This window comes from Zalophus californianus, chromosome 2 (genome assembly GCF_009762305.2).
Source record: "Zalophus californianus isolate mZalCal1 chromosome 2, mZalCal1.pri.v2, whole genome shotgun sequence".
Classification (NCBI taxonomy): Eukaryota; Metazoa; Chordata; class Mammalia; order Carnivora; family Otariidae; genus Zalophus; species Zalophus californianus.
The window spans coordinates 81,713,724-81,731,276 of record NC_045596.1 but is presented as its reverse complement, the minus strand read 5'-3'; the positions used below and the strand labels follow the sequence as shown (position 1 = coordinate 81,731,276).

The 17,553-nt window shown below is 39.9% G+C and overlaps 1 protein-coding gene across 2 annotated transcripts in view; it reads right to left on the bottom strand.

Annotated features, from left to right (window-relative positions):
• Positions 1-380: 380 nt before the first annotated feature.
• Positions 381-17,553, bottom strand: part of LOC113924669 (microsomal triglyceride transfer protein) — a 59,797-nt gene continuing 42,624 nt past the window's right edge. For both annotated transcript variants that reach the window (XM_027598761.1, XM_027598762.1), the window contains 8 exons: positions 16,352-16,564; positions 14,610-14,821; positions 12,308-12,405; positions 12,058-12,179; positions 10,365-10,592; positions 5,796-5,920; positions 3,175-3,345; positions 381-1,691 (listed from right to left, as the gene is read on the bottom strand). In XM_027598761.1, the coding sequence (XP_027454562.1) occupies positions 1,520-1,691; positions 3,175-3,345; positions 5,796-5,920; positions 10,365-10,592; positions 12,058-12,179; positions 12,308-12,405; positions 14,610-14,821; positions 16,352-16,564 (1,341 nt within the window). In that variant the 3' untranslated portion in view covers positions 381-1,519. The remainder of the gene's footprint in view (positions 1,692-3,174; positions 3,346-5,795; positions 5,921-10,364; positions 10,593-12,057; positions 12,180-12,307; positions 12,406-14,609; positions 14,822-16,351; positions 16,565-17,553) is intronic.

Here is a 17,553-nt window from a genome sequence, read left to right as displayed (position 1 = left end):
TCAACTTGCTTTTGCTGTAGCATGGGTAGCTTTACAGAGTACTTCTTCCAAGGCCAATGCCACCACCCATGACAATCCACCCCCCTTCAGTTTTTGATCCCTGTCTCTCTTCTCAGTAACATCACAATAAAGGTGCCAGCCCAGAGCCTTATGAAAACTGGAATTAGAGCTCGTTTTCAAGTTTACAGGTACTGAAGAGGTTCTGACTGCTGGTAATCTGTGGTTCATATTCCACAGGGCTCTGACCTCCTATTAGAGAATCCAGCCTGTCCTATAGGGTGGCAGAGGCCTAATCGTGTATGTGGCTGAGCTCAGAAAGTGGCAGAAACAGAGAAATGTGGTGTTCAAAGTAATGGAAGACAAAGACAACTCAATAGGATGTCCATATATTTATTTCATCACACATCATTTAAAATTTACAACCAGTGGTGGGCTAGCTAAACTTCCATTGTGTGTGTGTGTGTACTTAATGGACAAATGAGCACCTGTTATCTGTTTTGAGCTTATCACCATAAACACATACATCTGGTTTATTAATAGGTATTTGAAAACGTTTAACAAGGCTCTTTTAATTTGTACAAATAAAGACGATCTTTTCTTGATTTCATATTTTAGAAGTCCAAATCCATCAGTTTCTAAAAGCAGTATTAAATTGTCTTGGCCATTCTGGTTTTTGAACAGACTGTAGTCAAACAGACTAGAACATCCACCACAAAACGCTTGAATGAAAGAAAAAATAATGAACATATGAAATGTCCCTTATAAAGGACAGTGTTCCACATTACAGTCTCAAAGAGACACAGCACAGGCAAAATCAAATGGAATTTCTGAAGTTTGTATTTCTAACTCTTACGTGCTAAGTTCAATGTTCTCGCAGGGCAGAAGGCAGAGGGTGAAATGGCTTTCTTCTAGCAATCTGACCCTGTGGTCAGCAGAAAGATGATGCTGTGCTTTAATTCTGTGTGCCTTCTACCTCAATGCTTAGTAAAACTCATGATAAACGAGATAAATATCCACTCTTGAAGCTGTGACAAAAGTCTTTAAAAAGTCTTATCCCCTCCCCTCAAGGGGTCTGTTTTTTTTTCCCCTGATTGGGCAACATATTTGGTAGAAGCAAGCCATGCAATAAGGTCCTATGGGGGGCTTCCTACACACTGATTGAAAATCGTTGAAACAAAATTGGGTTCTCCTGAGGGTATGTGTGTTTTGTTTTGTGTTTTACAGACAATTATTTCTTCTCAGAACAACACTCTTCTCACTGTACCAAATGGGATTTGACAGAGGTACCAAAACCAGGAATGTTGCTGGAAGTGTCACATATGTTGGCTCAAGATGACACTATCGGTAGCATATGGAATTGGCCCAAATTTAATCATTTGAGGTTTTTCAGAGCTTTTTACAAAAATCTTAAATACGGATATATATGTAAACACTGTGCTCTCAGAGAGCAAGTATATAGGCATGTCACATCGTATCCCTTCTCGGAAGACAGATCCAAGTGAAACCTCACCAATCAGTTTCAAAACCAACCGCCAGAACTACTCTCGGGCTCAGGGGCAAACACCACCTTGCACATGTCAGAGTTCTCTTGGTGGAGTGGAAATTCAGATCCCGCTATGAGGCTTTCTTTTCTTCTCCGAGAGATGTAACCTCTGCCTGTGGACAGCCTTTCATACTTGGTCTCAAATTGCCTGCATAATGACAGCAAAAATAACAAAATTACACACATATTAAAGGGACCCACAGCCCTCAGAGCCAAGCTACTGACTGCGTGTACGCTTGAAGCTTCTGTTTCAAAGCAATTTGAGAAAGGATGGGAGTGCCAACTTCCATTCCCATGAATGGGGTCATTGTTTTCTTCCCATTTATTTCTACAGCAACAGATATACTTTGAATGCCTAGAATATAGGAGTCCTGCCATACATTTTTCTAGAATGAAGGACGAAATTCCTCTCAGCTTTTTGGAGATGCTGTTAAACTTTGCAGGCCTTGCTATGTCTCCCACCCATCATTCCAGGAGCCCCACCTTGGGAGCACTCCCCTTTTGAGTAAGTAGCAAGTCCAATTGGATTTAGGCTGAGAATGCTGACAGACAAACATTCCTAGGGCTCTGGGCCAAGTGGAATGTGGAAAGAAACCAGTTAGCCATGAGCCTGGCTTGGTGGTCACTGCATTTTGACCACTGAAATGTTGATTTTTTTTTAATTCATTAATGGAGGTTTATTCTAAACATAAGTTAATATAAGTTAACAACAGCTTAATATTCTGATTATAATCCACTATCTTTCATTCTGTAAAAATATAACCTACTCCTATTTGTACTGGTATCATTTATACATTCCTGGTATGAATCATGAAATGTCAGTACAATAAAGAAAGTGCTTAACTCTGGTCTACTTATCAAAGGAGATGATGTAAGATATGCTTGCTGTTTTAAATATACCAATTGCCTTCGTGGTTAATAATGTGTCAGGGAGACCTCTACAACTAATAGAAGAGTCAATGCTAACCAAAGCATTCTACTTCCATGTGACAGTATTGTTATAAATAACCATTATAAGATTCAAAGGACACAGTGTAAATGAGAAGCTGTAGGGTAGAAGAAGTGATAGGCAGCTTACATGAACGATCATATATTTGGTATTTGAGACACTAAGAATTCTACTGAAAAAAATTTTTTTTTCAATTCAAAATCTCAAACTCTCAAGCTTAAGCCAAAACTTAAACAAGATCAAGTTGCTGTTGTATGATTACCTAAAAACTATGAATTAATTTGGGCTCTTAAACCATGGTAATTGATTGCCAGGTGTTTTGTTTTGAATTTTTGGTCTAGGAGATAGTTGTGAAGTTAGCTGATAGTGTATGTCCACTATTTTTGCTGAAACTACATGGCAACTCTTAGGGTAAATCAAATCCCTTTGTTACCTTCATAAATTATTTCTGGACTAGAATACAGTATTATCCCCAGAATAAAATGAGCTAGTCTTCATATTTTCTTGGTATCCTAGAAACTGACTTTTTTTAAAGCCTTATCATTTGTTCTTTTATTTATTTAAAGGAAATTTATGTTTCACTGTATTTTTACCATTTTGAAAACTAAATGCTCAAAACTGGTCACAAGTTTCTGGTGAACTGGGGACTGCACAGGAACATTCCATGAGCACTGGGTCTTACCTGAACGGAACTCCATCCTTGTCCATCTGCATGCAAACCAAGAATGGGTACTGAGAAAATTGCACTGTGGAGATAAACTCCAGGCCTGCTTCTGTTTCTGTACTGATTTCCAGGCCAGCTTTCACAAAAGAGGAGTCCACAGTGATGCTGCCAATTATTGCCAGAGCCACCCTAAAGATTTAGGCCAAAAAAAAAAAAAAAAAAAAAACCCCACAAAACCTTGTTAATATCACATTTAACTGATCTAAACCAATAGCTCTAATTTCACAGGGTCTGAACTCACAACTGGAAGGAACCACGTAAAAGACTACTGTGACCTGAACGTGCTCAGAGTTCTGCTGGGAATCAGGGCCTGGTTAGTCCCCGTGATGAGGCAGTGAAGGTCTGCCCTTCCCCTGCGCCTGCCCATGGCCTTCAATTCCAGATGTGGGAATGAAGTATCTAGCAGGTACTACTATGTGATATGGGCATACCAAGGGCCAAGGGGAAAATGTGCCTGGAACCTGATCCTTTCAGGAAGTCAGAAATACCCGAGCTAGCTTAAAACAAAGCCTAAACTCACAAAGACAGCTGACGTTCATAACAATTTTCTTAGTAACTATCTCTGTGGGCTTCTTTGGAGTTACTTCCATTCCATTTCATTACTTTCTCCAAAGGGTCCCCAGTGACATAAGTCTATGTTTGCCAAGATATTTGAAAAAATATTGTGTCACCAAAAACTATTCCTACAGTGGGGCATGTACAATGCATTGCTCCAGGAAGGACAAATATGGTGGGTTCCCCAATAGTTGCCTAGAGAACTGGGTAGGCAGATTGCGTTGACGAGGGAACGTGGCTTGGATGATGATGAAGAGGATAAACAATCCCAGGAGAAGGCTTACCTCTAGGATCACTCTAATTTAATTATAGACTTTGAATGAAATTGTGGGAAATTGCCTCCCCAGTTAAAACAGTTCTATGCCCAGGCTTTTCTGATAGACGGATACTATCAAAGTTAGGCTGTGCAAATTAAAGTCCCCGCTCTTGTTGTTGTCAGTGTAAAAGTAGGTCAGAGGTGGTTTCGCGTAAGTCCCTGAATCCCTTACCATACCTTCTAATATCTTGCACTCAACAAAGGCTTAAGAGATATTTTTTAAATGAACAAATGAAAAATTAAAGATAGACTGGCTACAGTGTGGATACTGGTAGATTCTTAGGGATACTGTGTCCTTTTTAAAAATCCAGATAATTAGAGACTCTTAATCTCAGGAAAAAACTGAGGGTTGCTGGAGTGGAGGGGGGTGGGAGGGATGGGGGGGCTGGGTGATGGACATTGGGGAGGGTATGTGCTATGGTGAGCGCTGTGAATTGTGTATGATGAGCGCTGTGACTGATGAATCACAGATCTGTACCTCTGAAACAAATAATACATTATATGTTAATAAAAAAATAAAAATAAAAATCCAGATAATTTTGGGTGTGGCTCTTGTTGATTTCTTTCTGCAAAGAATTCAATTCCATTTAATTTGGGGGAACTTCTATCTAGAAAATACTTCAAAAAAGAAGAACACGGATTCACCCAGAAGCCCTAAATTACACTGCTGATCCCTCTGATGGCCTGTTCCATTTCTCTTCTTTGGTTCCTTTTAGTAACACTGTGGGTCACCTTTCACATTAAAATGTGCTGCCTTTTGATTTCTCAATTCCTTTAGCCACAGTTTCATAGAAATCAAATCTTTAATTTTATCACTCCTATCTCACTTCTGCCCCACCATATCTTTAAATATCAAAAAAAGGTAAAAATCAATTGCATTTCCATTTCCTTTTCTTTGATTCCACAACAAACAGAAGAATAATTCTGATTATCACACTGGTTCAGAAACATTGTCTTATGCTCAAAATAAAACACGTCCATTTGATTCGACACATACATTAGAAAAACTAAAGGAGCTGAGAATATTTTGTTTAGAAAAAAGAATGCTAATGAAAAGACTTAAGGACTCTTAATATTTAAGACTTTGATTCTACACAAAAGTGACCATCTTTTTATTTTTCTCCACTGAAGATAGCAAAGGGGTAAAGATTTAAAATCCCAACAAGAGGGACGCCTGGGTGGCTCACTTGGTTAAGTGGCTGCCTTCCGCTCAGGTCATGATCCTAGGGTCCTGGGACTGAGGCCTGCATTGGGCTCCTTACTCAGCAGGGAGCCTGCTTCACCCTCTCCCTGCAGCTTCCCCTGCTTCTGCTCTCTCTCTCTCTCTCTGACAGCTAAAATCTTTAAAAAAAAAAAAAAAAAAAATCCCAACAAGAGGGAAAACTAAAAAGTTTGCTTTGGAGTCATATTTTCTGACAACATTGTCAATTACTGATGTGGAATACCAAGAGAAGATGAACTTCTCATCCACGGGACAAGCTGGCTGTGGACAGATGTCTTTAAAAGCGTGATGATTCTTGGCTGAGTTGATCAGATAACTGGCCTGCTCATGAGAAGCTATGGAGAGAATGACTTCCCATGGTTTCTTCCAACTCTATGATTTAATAATTACAAATAGAAAACATAGATTTTGAAAAGTCAGAGAGCTAAACAATTCCAGAAGCATATCTCTGCAGTTCATTGCATAGAATATTATACATATGCTTACCGATTTTTCACCCGGGTTTTAGACTCACGATACCACAGGCTAAACTCCATTGCACCTGAAATGTCAATAGCTAGACCACCCTGGACATCCATATTCGCCTTTAGTCCAGATTGCAACTGAAGCTCCTAGAAGCAAAAATATTTAATAATAGTAATAATAACAATAAGCAAATTTAGTCAACCCCTTTTCAAAGGCATGTTCAACCTCCTGCTATAGATAATAACATTTGAGTTGTGCTAATGTTGGAGTCTTTCTCTAGGCTTGGAAACACATTGTCCTAATCTTGATCACTGGAAGTAGACTGCTGATTCGCTAAAGTATTTAGTCAATGGGTTTGTCAGTAGTTAGCCTTTAAGTCTTGCGTTTTCTGAGGACGTTAGCTGGGGTGATGTTGGCTGAAAAGTTCTTCAGCTGGATTGCAGTCACATTGCCTGGGAACAGTGTTGGAAAAGATAATGGCTCTGGAGAAAAAAAGGCTCAGTATCCTTAATTTTGATATCCCTCCAAAGATCTTAGGTTCGTGGTAACTGGCAGCATGACTAACTTCCTTATGTAACTGCCCTACTCAGACCAAACAAGCCATGCTTTCCCCAACTACAAATGCCATGATTTGCTTTCTAGAAAGGATCATATTGATCTCTCTGAATTCTCTCCACTTTCTGAAAAACAAGGCAAGAAATCTCAGTTAAAGGCCTTGATTTACAACCAGGTATACCAAAAAAGTCTCATTGTGGCATGAAGCTACTTTTAGTCTAAAGACACTTGGATGAAAGTGTGAGGTTCTTAACATAGAACTCAGGACACATTAGGAGAAAACCTTAAGAATACTTACAGCTACATTTACTCTAGAACTAAACGTGGTTGTAGTAGGATGCAAGGTTGTCTCATGCATCATAACTAATATTTAAGGAACACAAATTATCCTGAGAATGCCAGAATAATTATGCCCAAATTTTAACCAATGCCTATGAACTACAGAACCAAGATTTGAGTTCTCCATTTGCACTGTAATAGTGATTGTTCCCAAATGAACCCTACTGTGTGCCCTGTCTTAGAAGTATTTCTTTCTGGTGGCCTGAGTGGCTCAGTCGTTTAAGTGTCCAACTCTTTTTTTTTTTTTTTTTTTGGTGCAAAAGGGTGATTTTATTATAGCGCAGGGACAGGACCCGTTGGTAGAAAGAGCTGCAGCTACAGGTGTCGGGGTGGCTGATTATATATTTTAAGTTTTGTGGAGGGAGAGGTGGTAGAGATAACATAGGTTTCCTTTATTTTTTTGATTCTCACTCTTTTTATTTTTATTTTTTTATTATGTTATGTTAATCACCATACATCACATCATTAGTTTTTGATGTAGTGTTCCATGATTCATTGTTTGCGTATAACACCCAGTGCTCCATGCAGAACATGCCCTCTTTAATACCCATCACCAGGCTAACCCATCCCCCCCACCCCCCTCCTCTCTAGAACCCTCAGTTTGTTTTTCAGAGTCCATAGTCTCTCATGGCTCGTCTCCCACTCCAATTTCCCCCCCTTCATTCTTCCCCTCCTGCTATCTTCTTCTTCTTCTTTTTTTTTTTTAACATATAATGTATTATTTGCTTCAGAGGTACAGACCTGTGATTCAACAGTCTTGCACACTTCACAGCGCTCACCAACTCTATTTTTTTAAGATTTTTATTTTAAAAATTTTATTTATTTGACAGAGAGAGAGAGTGTACAAGCAGGGGGAGTGGCAGGGAGAGGGAGAGGGAGAAGCAGACTCCCGGCCGAGCAGGGAGCCTGACGTGGGGCTCGATCCCAGGACCCTGGGACCATGACCCGAGCTGAAGGCAGATGCCCATCTGACAGAGCCACTCAGGCACCTGCAAGCATCTGACCCTTGATTTCAGCTCAGATCATGATCTCAGGATCATGAGCTTGAGCTCCATGCTGAGCACGGAGCCTGCTTAAGATTCTTTCTCTCCCTCTCCCTCTCCCTCTGTCCCTCTACCCCCACCTCTGCTCACTCATACGTGCACATGCACTCTCTCTCCCTCTCTAAAAAAATAACAAAAAAAGTATTTCTTTCTTTGGATCTTCTCCTCTCTCCCCAGTTTGAAAACTATAATCTCGTTAGTCCACCCAATCGAAAAAAACTTTTGATGTGGACTTTGGCTTTCCCACTGGCCATACATTAGGTGGATCAAAACACACCAAGTGCCATGGAAAAGAATATTTCACAGATTTTAGACAATGTGCCTTTTGTGGGGAGAGAGCATTTCCATTGCAGTCTGGGTTTTAAGGAGTGCCTTGGCTCTCTGGGACGATTCCATTTCTCTCATGCAAAGAGACCATGGAAGAACTCTTAGGTGTAGTCACAGAAGAATTTTCCTGAGCTCCCATTGAAGGACAGAGCATTGAACCCTGTAGAGGGACACACCACTCTTTCTTTGTGAAAGGGACTAAACCACATAGTGCAGTGGTTCTCATTTTTAAGGGTACAAAGTAAGTGGAACTAACAGTTCTGAGGACCTACTCTGGCCCCAAAGCTCTACATTTGGTATCTCATTTAATTCCCCTACTAATCTTCCATGGTAAGCATTATATCTGAAGATTTAAAAGGAACCCAGGCCTACTAGCCATACATGGAGACAGAATGAATACCCAGACTGTCTCTAAGGAGGATACTTTTCTCTTACCACACATGGCTATTACAAAATCATAACCCTATTTTGTCTCCTAGTGTTCTGAGAAATATTATAATAAAGATCATAGGCTTATGTCCTTGTTTGACCCAGAATGCATATTTATTTAGATTATTGCCTATGAGCTACAGGAACAAGATACTTTACATTTGTAGCTACTGTGACGCCTTGATCTTGGACCTTTGGTCTCAAAGCTGTCTCTTGGTTCAAACACTGATATTTTGACAAATTATCCCATTGCTTCCATTCAGGACAATACGCTCTTTGCTGGATAAAGAGGATCTCCCTATTAAGCTGACTTTACCAGACATCCTTCTCTGAAGAGTAATCCAATTAGCCGAAAAGAGAGAGGGAGAGTAAGCACAGAGTAATTCCATCTGCCCTGGTGGCTGTGACAGCCTATCCACTGCCAAAATTTCCTTCAATGTCAGCACTTGACCTAGAGTGGTATGTGCCTCTGAAGCTGGGATGGCATTACTGGATTGCTCTGCAGAACCAGGGAGCATCAAACAGCTTATTGGTATAGTAACCCCTAATCTGCCAAGTACTCCAATAGGAAATACACATACATTGGGTTATGTTTTAATAGCCACGGGATGATCTTTGCCTTAGAATACAACTTAGGTGACTTCTCTTAATGAACAGAAGAACTTTACAAGATCATCTAGATCAGGAGTTGGCAAATTACGGCCTGCAGGCTAATCTGGCCCACTTGCTGTTTTTGTAAATACAATTTTGTTGGAGCACTGCCACACTCATTTGTTAATATATTGCTGAGGGCTGTTTTCACTCTAGAGTGGCAGAGCTGAGTAATTGCAATAGAGACCATATGGTCCACAAAGTCTAAAATATTTGCTTTCTGCCCTTTACATAAAAAGTCTGCTGAGCCCGATCTAGATTACTGTGTTTTCATCAAGTTTTACAGCCTAATTCTGACCATCAGAGATTGTTGATAGGTAGCTGAGCACACACAGATGGGGTTGAACTGTCATGATTCCTGTGTCTTAAAATGTAGATCACTTCCTCAGCACTCTTATGCCTTCTTCAGAGATTTTTTCATTAAGAATTCATCTCCCCTTCGGGGTGCCTGGGTGGCTCAGTCGGTTAAGCACCCAATTCTTGATTTCAGCTCAGGTCATGATCTCAGGGTCGTGAGATCAAGCCCCGTGTCGGGCTCCATGCTGTGTGTGCTGGAGCTTGCTTAGGATTCTCTCCCTCTCCCTTTGGCCCTCCCCCACACCACATGCATATACACGCTCTCTCTCTCAAAAAAAGAATTCATCTCCTCAGAGTTAATACTGTAATGGATACGTGCAATGCAAAATTCTGATATAATTTGAGAACTGTTTTTTCATGTGACCTTGAGGATTAAGGGATATGACAGGTACTGCTGGTTGTCCTTCTCTTCATTCATTTTAACTACAACATAGGCTAGTTCAGAGTGACAAGGTGCCCTTTGAAAAACTACCCTTACCAGTTTTCCTTGCAGCTAGTGATATTCATAAGACACAGTTTTGATCAACAACAAAAGGGCTAGGTTATTTTCTCTATAATTTCTTGTTTCTGTTAGCATTAGTATTTTCTCTTTTTTTTCTTTCGGTTTTATTGAAATATATATGGCATTACTGTATTCATATTATATTGACTATTTTCTCTTTTGCCTCAACAGTGAGGATGTGTTTTCATCAGCTAACAAAGGTGAAAGAAAAGTCTGCTTCCCTATAACAAAGGGGAAAAGGAGGAAGGGCTGCAATACCAAGAGGGTGAGTGCTTAGAATGTGAACCCCTAGATGGATGGAACCTTGTCCTCTGAGGTTCCACCCATTTCAAATGTGCCTGGAACACATTAGGGATTAAATAAATAGTTGAAGAAGAAACGGATTACCTGGGAATGATCTATCAGCAGAATGAGTCCCTTCACCACACTGACAGGGTCACCAGACGCTGACAGCATTTTGGACATCAAATCACTGTATCCGTTGAAAAAAGTGACAGGTCTGAGCTGAACATCAAAGAGGATGGCTGACATGCCGGCGTAGGAGTCAAGGTTCTCCTCCCCCTCATCGGGAGTAGCTGCAATCAAGGCTTCCAGTCCTTGGGCTTCAATGACCACCTGGGGAAAAATGGAAATAACAGTCCTGACATCAGCTCCCTGACTGTTCTGTAAGTGATGGGGATGCTTCTGACATCAGCTCCCTGACTGTTCTGTAAGTGATGGGGATGCTTCTGAGCTAACAGTCCTGACATCAGCTCCCTGACTGTTCTGTAAGTGATGGGGATGCTTCTGATGCTTCTAGCTTCTGGCTAGAACTTTCCTAAGGGTCAGAAATTCAGACATCTGCAGCAGCTAGGCAAACAAAAACAAAACAAAAACAAAAAACCAACTCTATGCCTGAACATAAGGTGAATTCGTTTTCTTCATTTAATCCTTGCAACCTTTTATCCCTTTTGATGTAGATAACCAAAAATCTCAAATGGCAGAGGCAGAACTCAAACCCCTTCTGTCTACCAAGGCCATGGGCTTTCCATTTTATGGTGTCATCCTCAAGACTCCTAGTCCCTCCAGGACCGTCACATATAATGGACCAGCTGTCCTGCAGAGCTCCTAACAGGAGATGGAGAAATGTTGGGACAGTAGCCGTAAGGCTGCTCCTACGAGGGGGGTGGAACACTCTAAGCCATGACTCACACCTTTCCTGCCAAACTTCTCTCTTGAGCTGAAAGAAAAGATGATCTCTCCCATACACAGGAATCCTATATATTCTCTGTCCCCCATACCCAGCCGCATAACCACTGGGTGTTTGGCATTTCAAAGTGCCTATCAGCAAACAGATGGTGATTCCTCAGGACAGAAGGACATAGTATTCTGACTAGAGTCTCATCAAAGGGTATAGTAATATAACATGGATAAGAACTCAAGTTTGTGTAGTACTGGATCAATTTTAATGCTTAAATGAGCTTATTGAGAAGGTTATAATTTGATATGCATAAAAACTAAAAAGAAAGTATAGTTTATAATTAGGAAGGCTTTATAGATTGTAACCAAATTTTGAATAAAACTAAAGAGATGGAATTCAGCCAGTTGTCAGATGCCTACACTTTATTCTTTTTCCTCTTGGTGGTGCTGAACAACATAGACTCTTTAGAGAGTCAAAGTTTTTATTATGGAGAATCAACTTCTTCATAGAAACACCCAGAAAAGGAAAATATATTCCAGAGTTAGATACGTGGAACATTAAGGAATATATCTATGAATAAAAATATAATATTTTCTAAAACATAAGTGAAAAATATTAGCACAATTTCAATTTTGTGAATAGGTTTGCCTTTGAAATGACAAACAGATATTTGGCAAGTCTGTTAAGTCAAATTACTTAGGTTTCAAGTTCATACTTGAAACTCTCTCTGGAATTATAAACCATACAGCCTCCCGCAGATGATGGAATCGCAAGCTACTTAAAACAGGAGCCACCAATAACTTATGCATTCTATAGTGTTACCACCAGAATATATATTATTCTACTTTGGACTAATTTTTTACATACTTTATTAAGCAAAACTAATGGAAAATGAGTTACCTGGCTACTGTGAAGATGAGCTTTCCCAATGTACTGAAAGATGTTCAGGTTACTTCTCCTTAGAATGCCAGAACCAGAGTAAAGAATGTCCAGGCTGTAAGTAGATGCTGAGTGGGGAGCACCTAATCACAACAACAACAACAACAACAATAAACAATCAAACACCCAAAGCCCTGTAATTTAGTAACAGTTCCAGCAATACCAACTGGGAGAAGGGCAGAGAGGGAGAACCCCTTTTCAGGTGACGTACGTTCTATGTAGCCAGTATAGGCAGAAGAGGATCCACTCTTGGAGAAACGGTCATAATTATGAGCAACCATTTCCTTCAGAACTCGACGGACCATTTTGCTGCAAGACAGAAAAGGAAAAAGCTGCACATTCATTGTAATGGCGGCTTCCTAAGTCAGATTTGGAAAAAAAAACAAACCCTCAGTGGAAAAAAGAGGGGGCCAAATTTTCCTCGTGCCACTCCAAGACCAGGGAGGTGCCAGCTGGAGTGCCAACTTTAGCATTAGGGCTTTCCCCTTCATTCCTCAGATATTTGAAATTCAGGTTGGTATCAAAATGACAGCAAGGCAAGGACGCCCAGCTATGAATGGCTTAAACCAACTGATGGACACACCTCAGGAGTGGAAAACACATGTTCTATGAATCATCATGGTTCTATTGTTAAATAGTATATACTTTCAAGGAAAGCTCTACCAAACTGGGTGGGGGATGGGTTTGCTCAATATTTCTCTAAACATTTTCCTATGCTCTCTAATCTTATCAGTGGCTGATGACGCGTCACAGTTCATTCCCAGGAATTTTTTCTACTTGCGGAGTTTTCAATTAAAGAGACATCTCAGTAAAACCCATAAATGAATGATTATCTCCTCTAAAGTTAGTCTTAAACCTTACCCTATGCCACTATCTTGTCTACTGTCTAAGGAGTATTGAGATCTTTCTGATCCCAACTACTTAACACTAATCATATCAGTAATAACAAAATTAGGTACTATCACAAAAGATATCAAAATAATCAACCAAAGAAATCTGGATCTAGATCTGAGGTAGAAAATTATTGAGGGAGGGAATAGTAACCCTATAGGTCCCCCAATATTATAAGACATTAGCCTGGAGAAGAAGGGATGAGGAGGTCATAATGGCTGTCTTCAAATATTCAAAGGGCCTGCGTATGGCTGAATGATTAGACCTGCTCTGCTTTGCTCCAGGGATTGGGGCAAATAGGGCCAATAGGAAACTTTCAGTTACATAAAGAAGTACTGGTGATAGTCTCTGAATAATGACACAAGTTCCCTCAGAGGAGGCGAGCCCCTGCCACTGGACAGGTGCAAGCAAAGACTGGACACCACCTGCTAGGAGAGTAGATTCCACACTGGAGAGAGATACCAAGCGAAGTGGCCTGTAACGTCCTTTCCAACTCTAACCATTCTGGTCCTGAGAATCTGCCCTGCAGTGTTGCGACAGCTTCCTTGCCTTTCCCTGGCTGCTCTCTACCCCATTGTGTCCTCTTTTACTGTCCCCTGCATCACTAGGTTCACAAGACAAGGGCAGTAAACCCACCCAGGATCTCCTCCACAGTCTCACAAAAGCAAACAAAGAAATAGAAGTCAAATCCATTCCCCGTGGAATACATGGCTACAGACAGACTTTGCTTCTTCCTCCCTCACTCATCTGCTCCTTCTTCCTCCTCATCTGTCCTGCTCTTTTCTCCCTTCTACCTGCTCCTCCCACACCCCTTTCTTTTATTGCCTTTAAAACTTTTTTTCCTTTGTCTTTATCTATTTTCCAACCTCCCCCATATCTGTTTTCCTTTTCAACTGAAAATGCTCAAATTTGATCTTTCCTAGGGATCCTGCTGTGCAAGTAACTCAGGGGAAATTGGAAATTTCTTTTCCAGCCTTCTCATTTCAGTGAGGAAGTGCAGAGAGCTCTGGGGAAGCACCACTTTGAAGGGAGACATCAGTGAATTCGGAAGAAGAGACCTGGGTACTGGAAGGAAGATGAATCCAGTAAGAGTTACTGAAAGGGATGAAGTCTGCTGATCCCACTCCCCATACATTGCATTGTCCCAAAATGAGAGCCATGCCTGAGGTTTTTAACTTAAATGGTAGATTCATTTGATCTGTGATAGATGAGGCTTCAATATTAGATCACTAACCTTTGGAAAGTTAACATGAAAGACCATTTGGTGAGAACTTATATCACTTTGTTGTGCTATTGATAAAAATAGTCCTATTAAAAATGTAGTTGTGTTTTAAAACATCACAAACGTTTGGCAATATATACTTACCAGACTGATCAGGAGACCTAAGTAAAAATCATACCCCGGGTTTCAAATCATAGTGCCAAAGTAAAGTTGTCTTATTTGGCCTGCTAAATAGTTCTTGGAGGAAACTTGGCCAACTCTGGTTTTATGTAACATACCTAGCATAATGACCATGCCATTATTATTAGCCACATGTGTACTACACCAATGAACAAATAAGCTTGAACAAATAAAATAAGTTTTCTTAGATAAACAGAGAGACAGGTGCACTCCATCATACCTTGCAGGCATTTCAAAACGTAGGATGTCTTGAACAACAGCGAGCATGTATTTATTCATTTCTTTGGGAAGATCCCCAATAGAGAGCAGAATGTTTTTTACTTCCATGTAGGACGGATTGTTATTTAAAATGATGGTGGCTGCAGTAGTGCGTACAGTCTTTTCATGGACTTTACGATTCTGGTGGTATATCCTGTTCAAAGTCTTCTTTACCTGTTCAGAGATGTTCAAACTTAGGGCACATCTAGATTTTTTACGTTGATATTGTGATAGGAATAGTTAGTGCTCTTAAAAATATGCATGTGCTCTTACATTTCCCAGGGTTCTTTGCAGTTAGGTTGGGGCCACAGTCCTAGCCAACAGACCATGAATAGAATTGCTGTGGGTGACTTCTGGACTTGGACAGTTAAGAGCTGGTGTGCCTTCTCCCTCTCTTTTTACTACTACTGTAGTAAACTTAGGGCCACATTTTCCCTTACCTTCATTAGGCATGGCACGAATGAGAAACAGACTTTTGATAAGCTGAGATTTTGAAGCTCATCTGTTATTGCAGCATATCATGGTGTCACCTAACTAATATCGATTTTTTAAAGATACTACTGGGGAGCTATGGCTATATTAACTGATATTTCCTTAGAATGAAGTCCCTCAGGATCCTCCCTTATCCTTTTTTAAAAAATTAATAAACTTCATTTTTCAGGGCACTTTTAGGTTCACAAGAAAACTAAGCTGGAAGTATAAAGGGTTCCTATATACCCCTTGCCTCTAGTCTCCACTCTGCCCAAAACACATGTAACATCCTCCCCATCAGCATCCTGCACCACAGTGGTACATTTGTTACATTTGACAAACCTATACTGACACACCATTGTCACCCAAAGTCCACAAGTTACATTAGGGAACTCTTTTCTTAACAAAACATTAACACCAAAGAAAATCTGCTAAAATAATGGCTTCTGTGGCAACAAATATTGGCAACAAATAATTTTGTTGGTTACTAGCATTGCCTAAAAATATGTGGTATGGGGGTGGGGTTTCTGTACTAGGCATTTATAAACAGTTCTTTCAATTCCATTTCCCTTTGCTTTTTTTATTTCCCCCAAATGCTGGCCTTGTTCTCAAGTGTAGAGGAGTTAAACAACTCACCTGAGCACAAACAACTGGGAAAAAACAGCCAGAATTTATAGGTAGGTCTCTGTCTCAAAAGCCCATGACCCTAGCCATCATGCTTTGCAGTCTACCAACATTGACCAAAAAAAAAAAAAAAAAAAAGTAGTGGGAAGGTGCTCAGCTGCAAACTGGAAATATCATTCTCAGCAGGCAGCTTATCTTGAAGTTTAAAAACTTTTCTGTTCTAATCAAAGTTTAATTTAGATGGCTTCCTGAAAATGCAGCTATAGGAACCAACACAGAAATTCTTAAGCCAGGATATTTTAGTGTGGAAACATTTAACAGTATTTTGAAACTTATGGAAGTAAAGGTATTTCTGGAAAGAATTTGTTTCTTAAAATAAGAGGATGTGCTTCAATATTTATGCTTCAGGATACAGGACATTATCTATTCAAAATGTGAGGCTGCTTCAGAATAGCCTTAAATTCAATTTAAGAGTTATTTCTAAACAGGAAAGAGAGATAGTTTGGGGGGAAAAAAAGAGGCTGACTTCAGAGAACTTTGCATTTGACTCAAGTTTAGACACGCTTCTTTTCCTTCTGTGAATGTTGCAAATACTCTTGGGGAATTTACCTCATCAGTTATGAAACGGACATCGTATCTCTGGAGCGTGGTGGTGGCAAGATGGCTGACAGGCCCTTCCCCTGCTTCTGCATACTTCAGAAGGAGTGGGATGCCTTCCGGAAGCAGCGCATTCTTCAGAGCCAGGAGGTACATCATGGTGTCCTCTTTTTTCTCTGCTCTTTCAAGTCCTCCCAGGATTAACTTCTTGGCTTCCACCACTGCCTAAAACATTCACATACTACCTCAGACATATGTATAATCATACATTAAATAAGGCTTGGACAAGACTGGCTTCACTCTTGGGTCCAAGAAAACAACCCAAAGTTTTAGAAAGTTTTGCACTGGTTGCCTGACTGAGACACACAATGAAAATGAACAAGTGTACTTGATAAAGGTGTTGTGTTTTTTTAAAAATGCATACATTAACATATTCTTAAGAAGGAATGAGTACAATTAATAACTGATATATCTACTTTTGAACACATTTTGAATGTATAAAGTCATTTTTAAAATTCCTTTGTGATTGATTATTCATAAAACTGCCTCTTCATTGAATTTCTAAAGGAACAATTAGATGGCACCTAAGTGATGCCACACGCTTTTTCTTAAGTAACAGTTTGGTGAAAGTACTTAGAACTTGACCATAAGGTCTTGTTCTAAATGTTTAAAAAGTGCTTGTTTCCACTTGAATCCAATTTGATTAATGCTACCATACAGTTCAAAAAATATTTCTTGAATGCCTTCTATGTGGCACTTTGCTAGGTACTTTTCAAATATGTTCTTTAATCAAAAAGGCCCCTTTTTCTGGCCTAAAAAAAAAAAAAGAATTGACTATAAGTTAACAGTTTAATGGAAAAGTAAATTACAAATAGGGACGCCTAGATTCTGGTCTTTGCCACTACCTATGTTTTAGGGGCTTCAGTTTCATCTTTAAAGATTCCTAAGGTCTAATTCAACTATAGGATTTGCAAATTCTGAAATTAGGCAGTAGGTACACAGACACACATACACACATAGAGTAGGGAAGAGAGAGAGAGAGGGAGATAGGGGGTGGGGAAAGATATAAAAGGTCCCCAAATAGAAGGAAAGATACTAAATTTCATGTGTACTCAGAGAAATGCTATTTTTCAACTATCAGATTGATTAAAAGATTAAAAAGTTTGATAACATACTTTCCTATTGAGGCTATGGGGAAATAGGCATTCTCATGC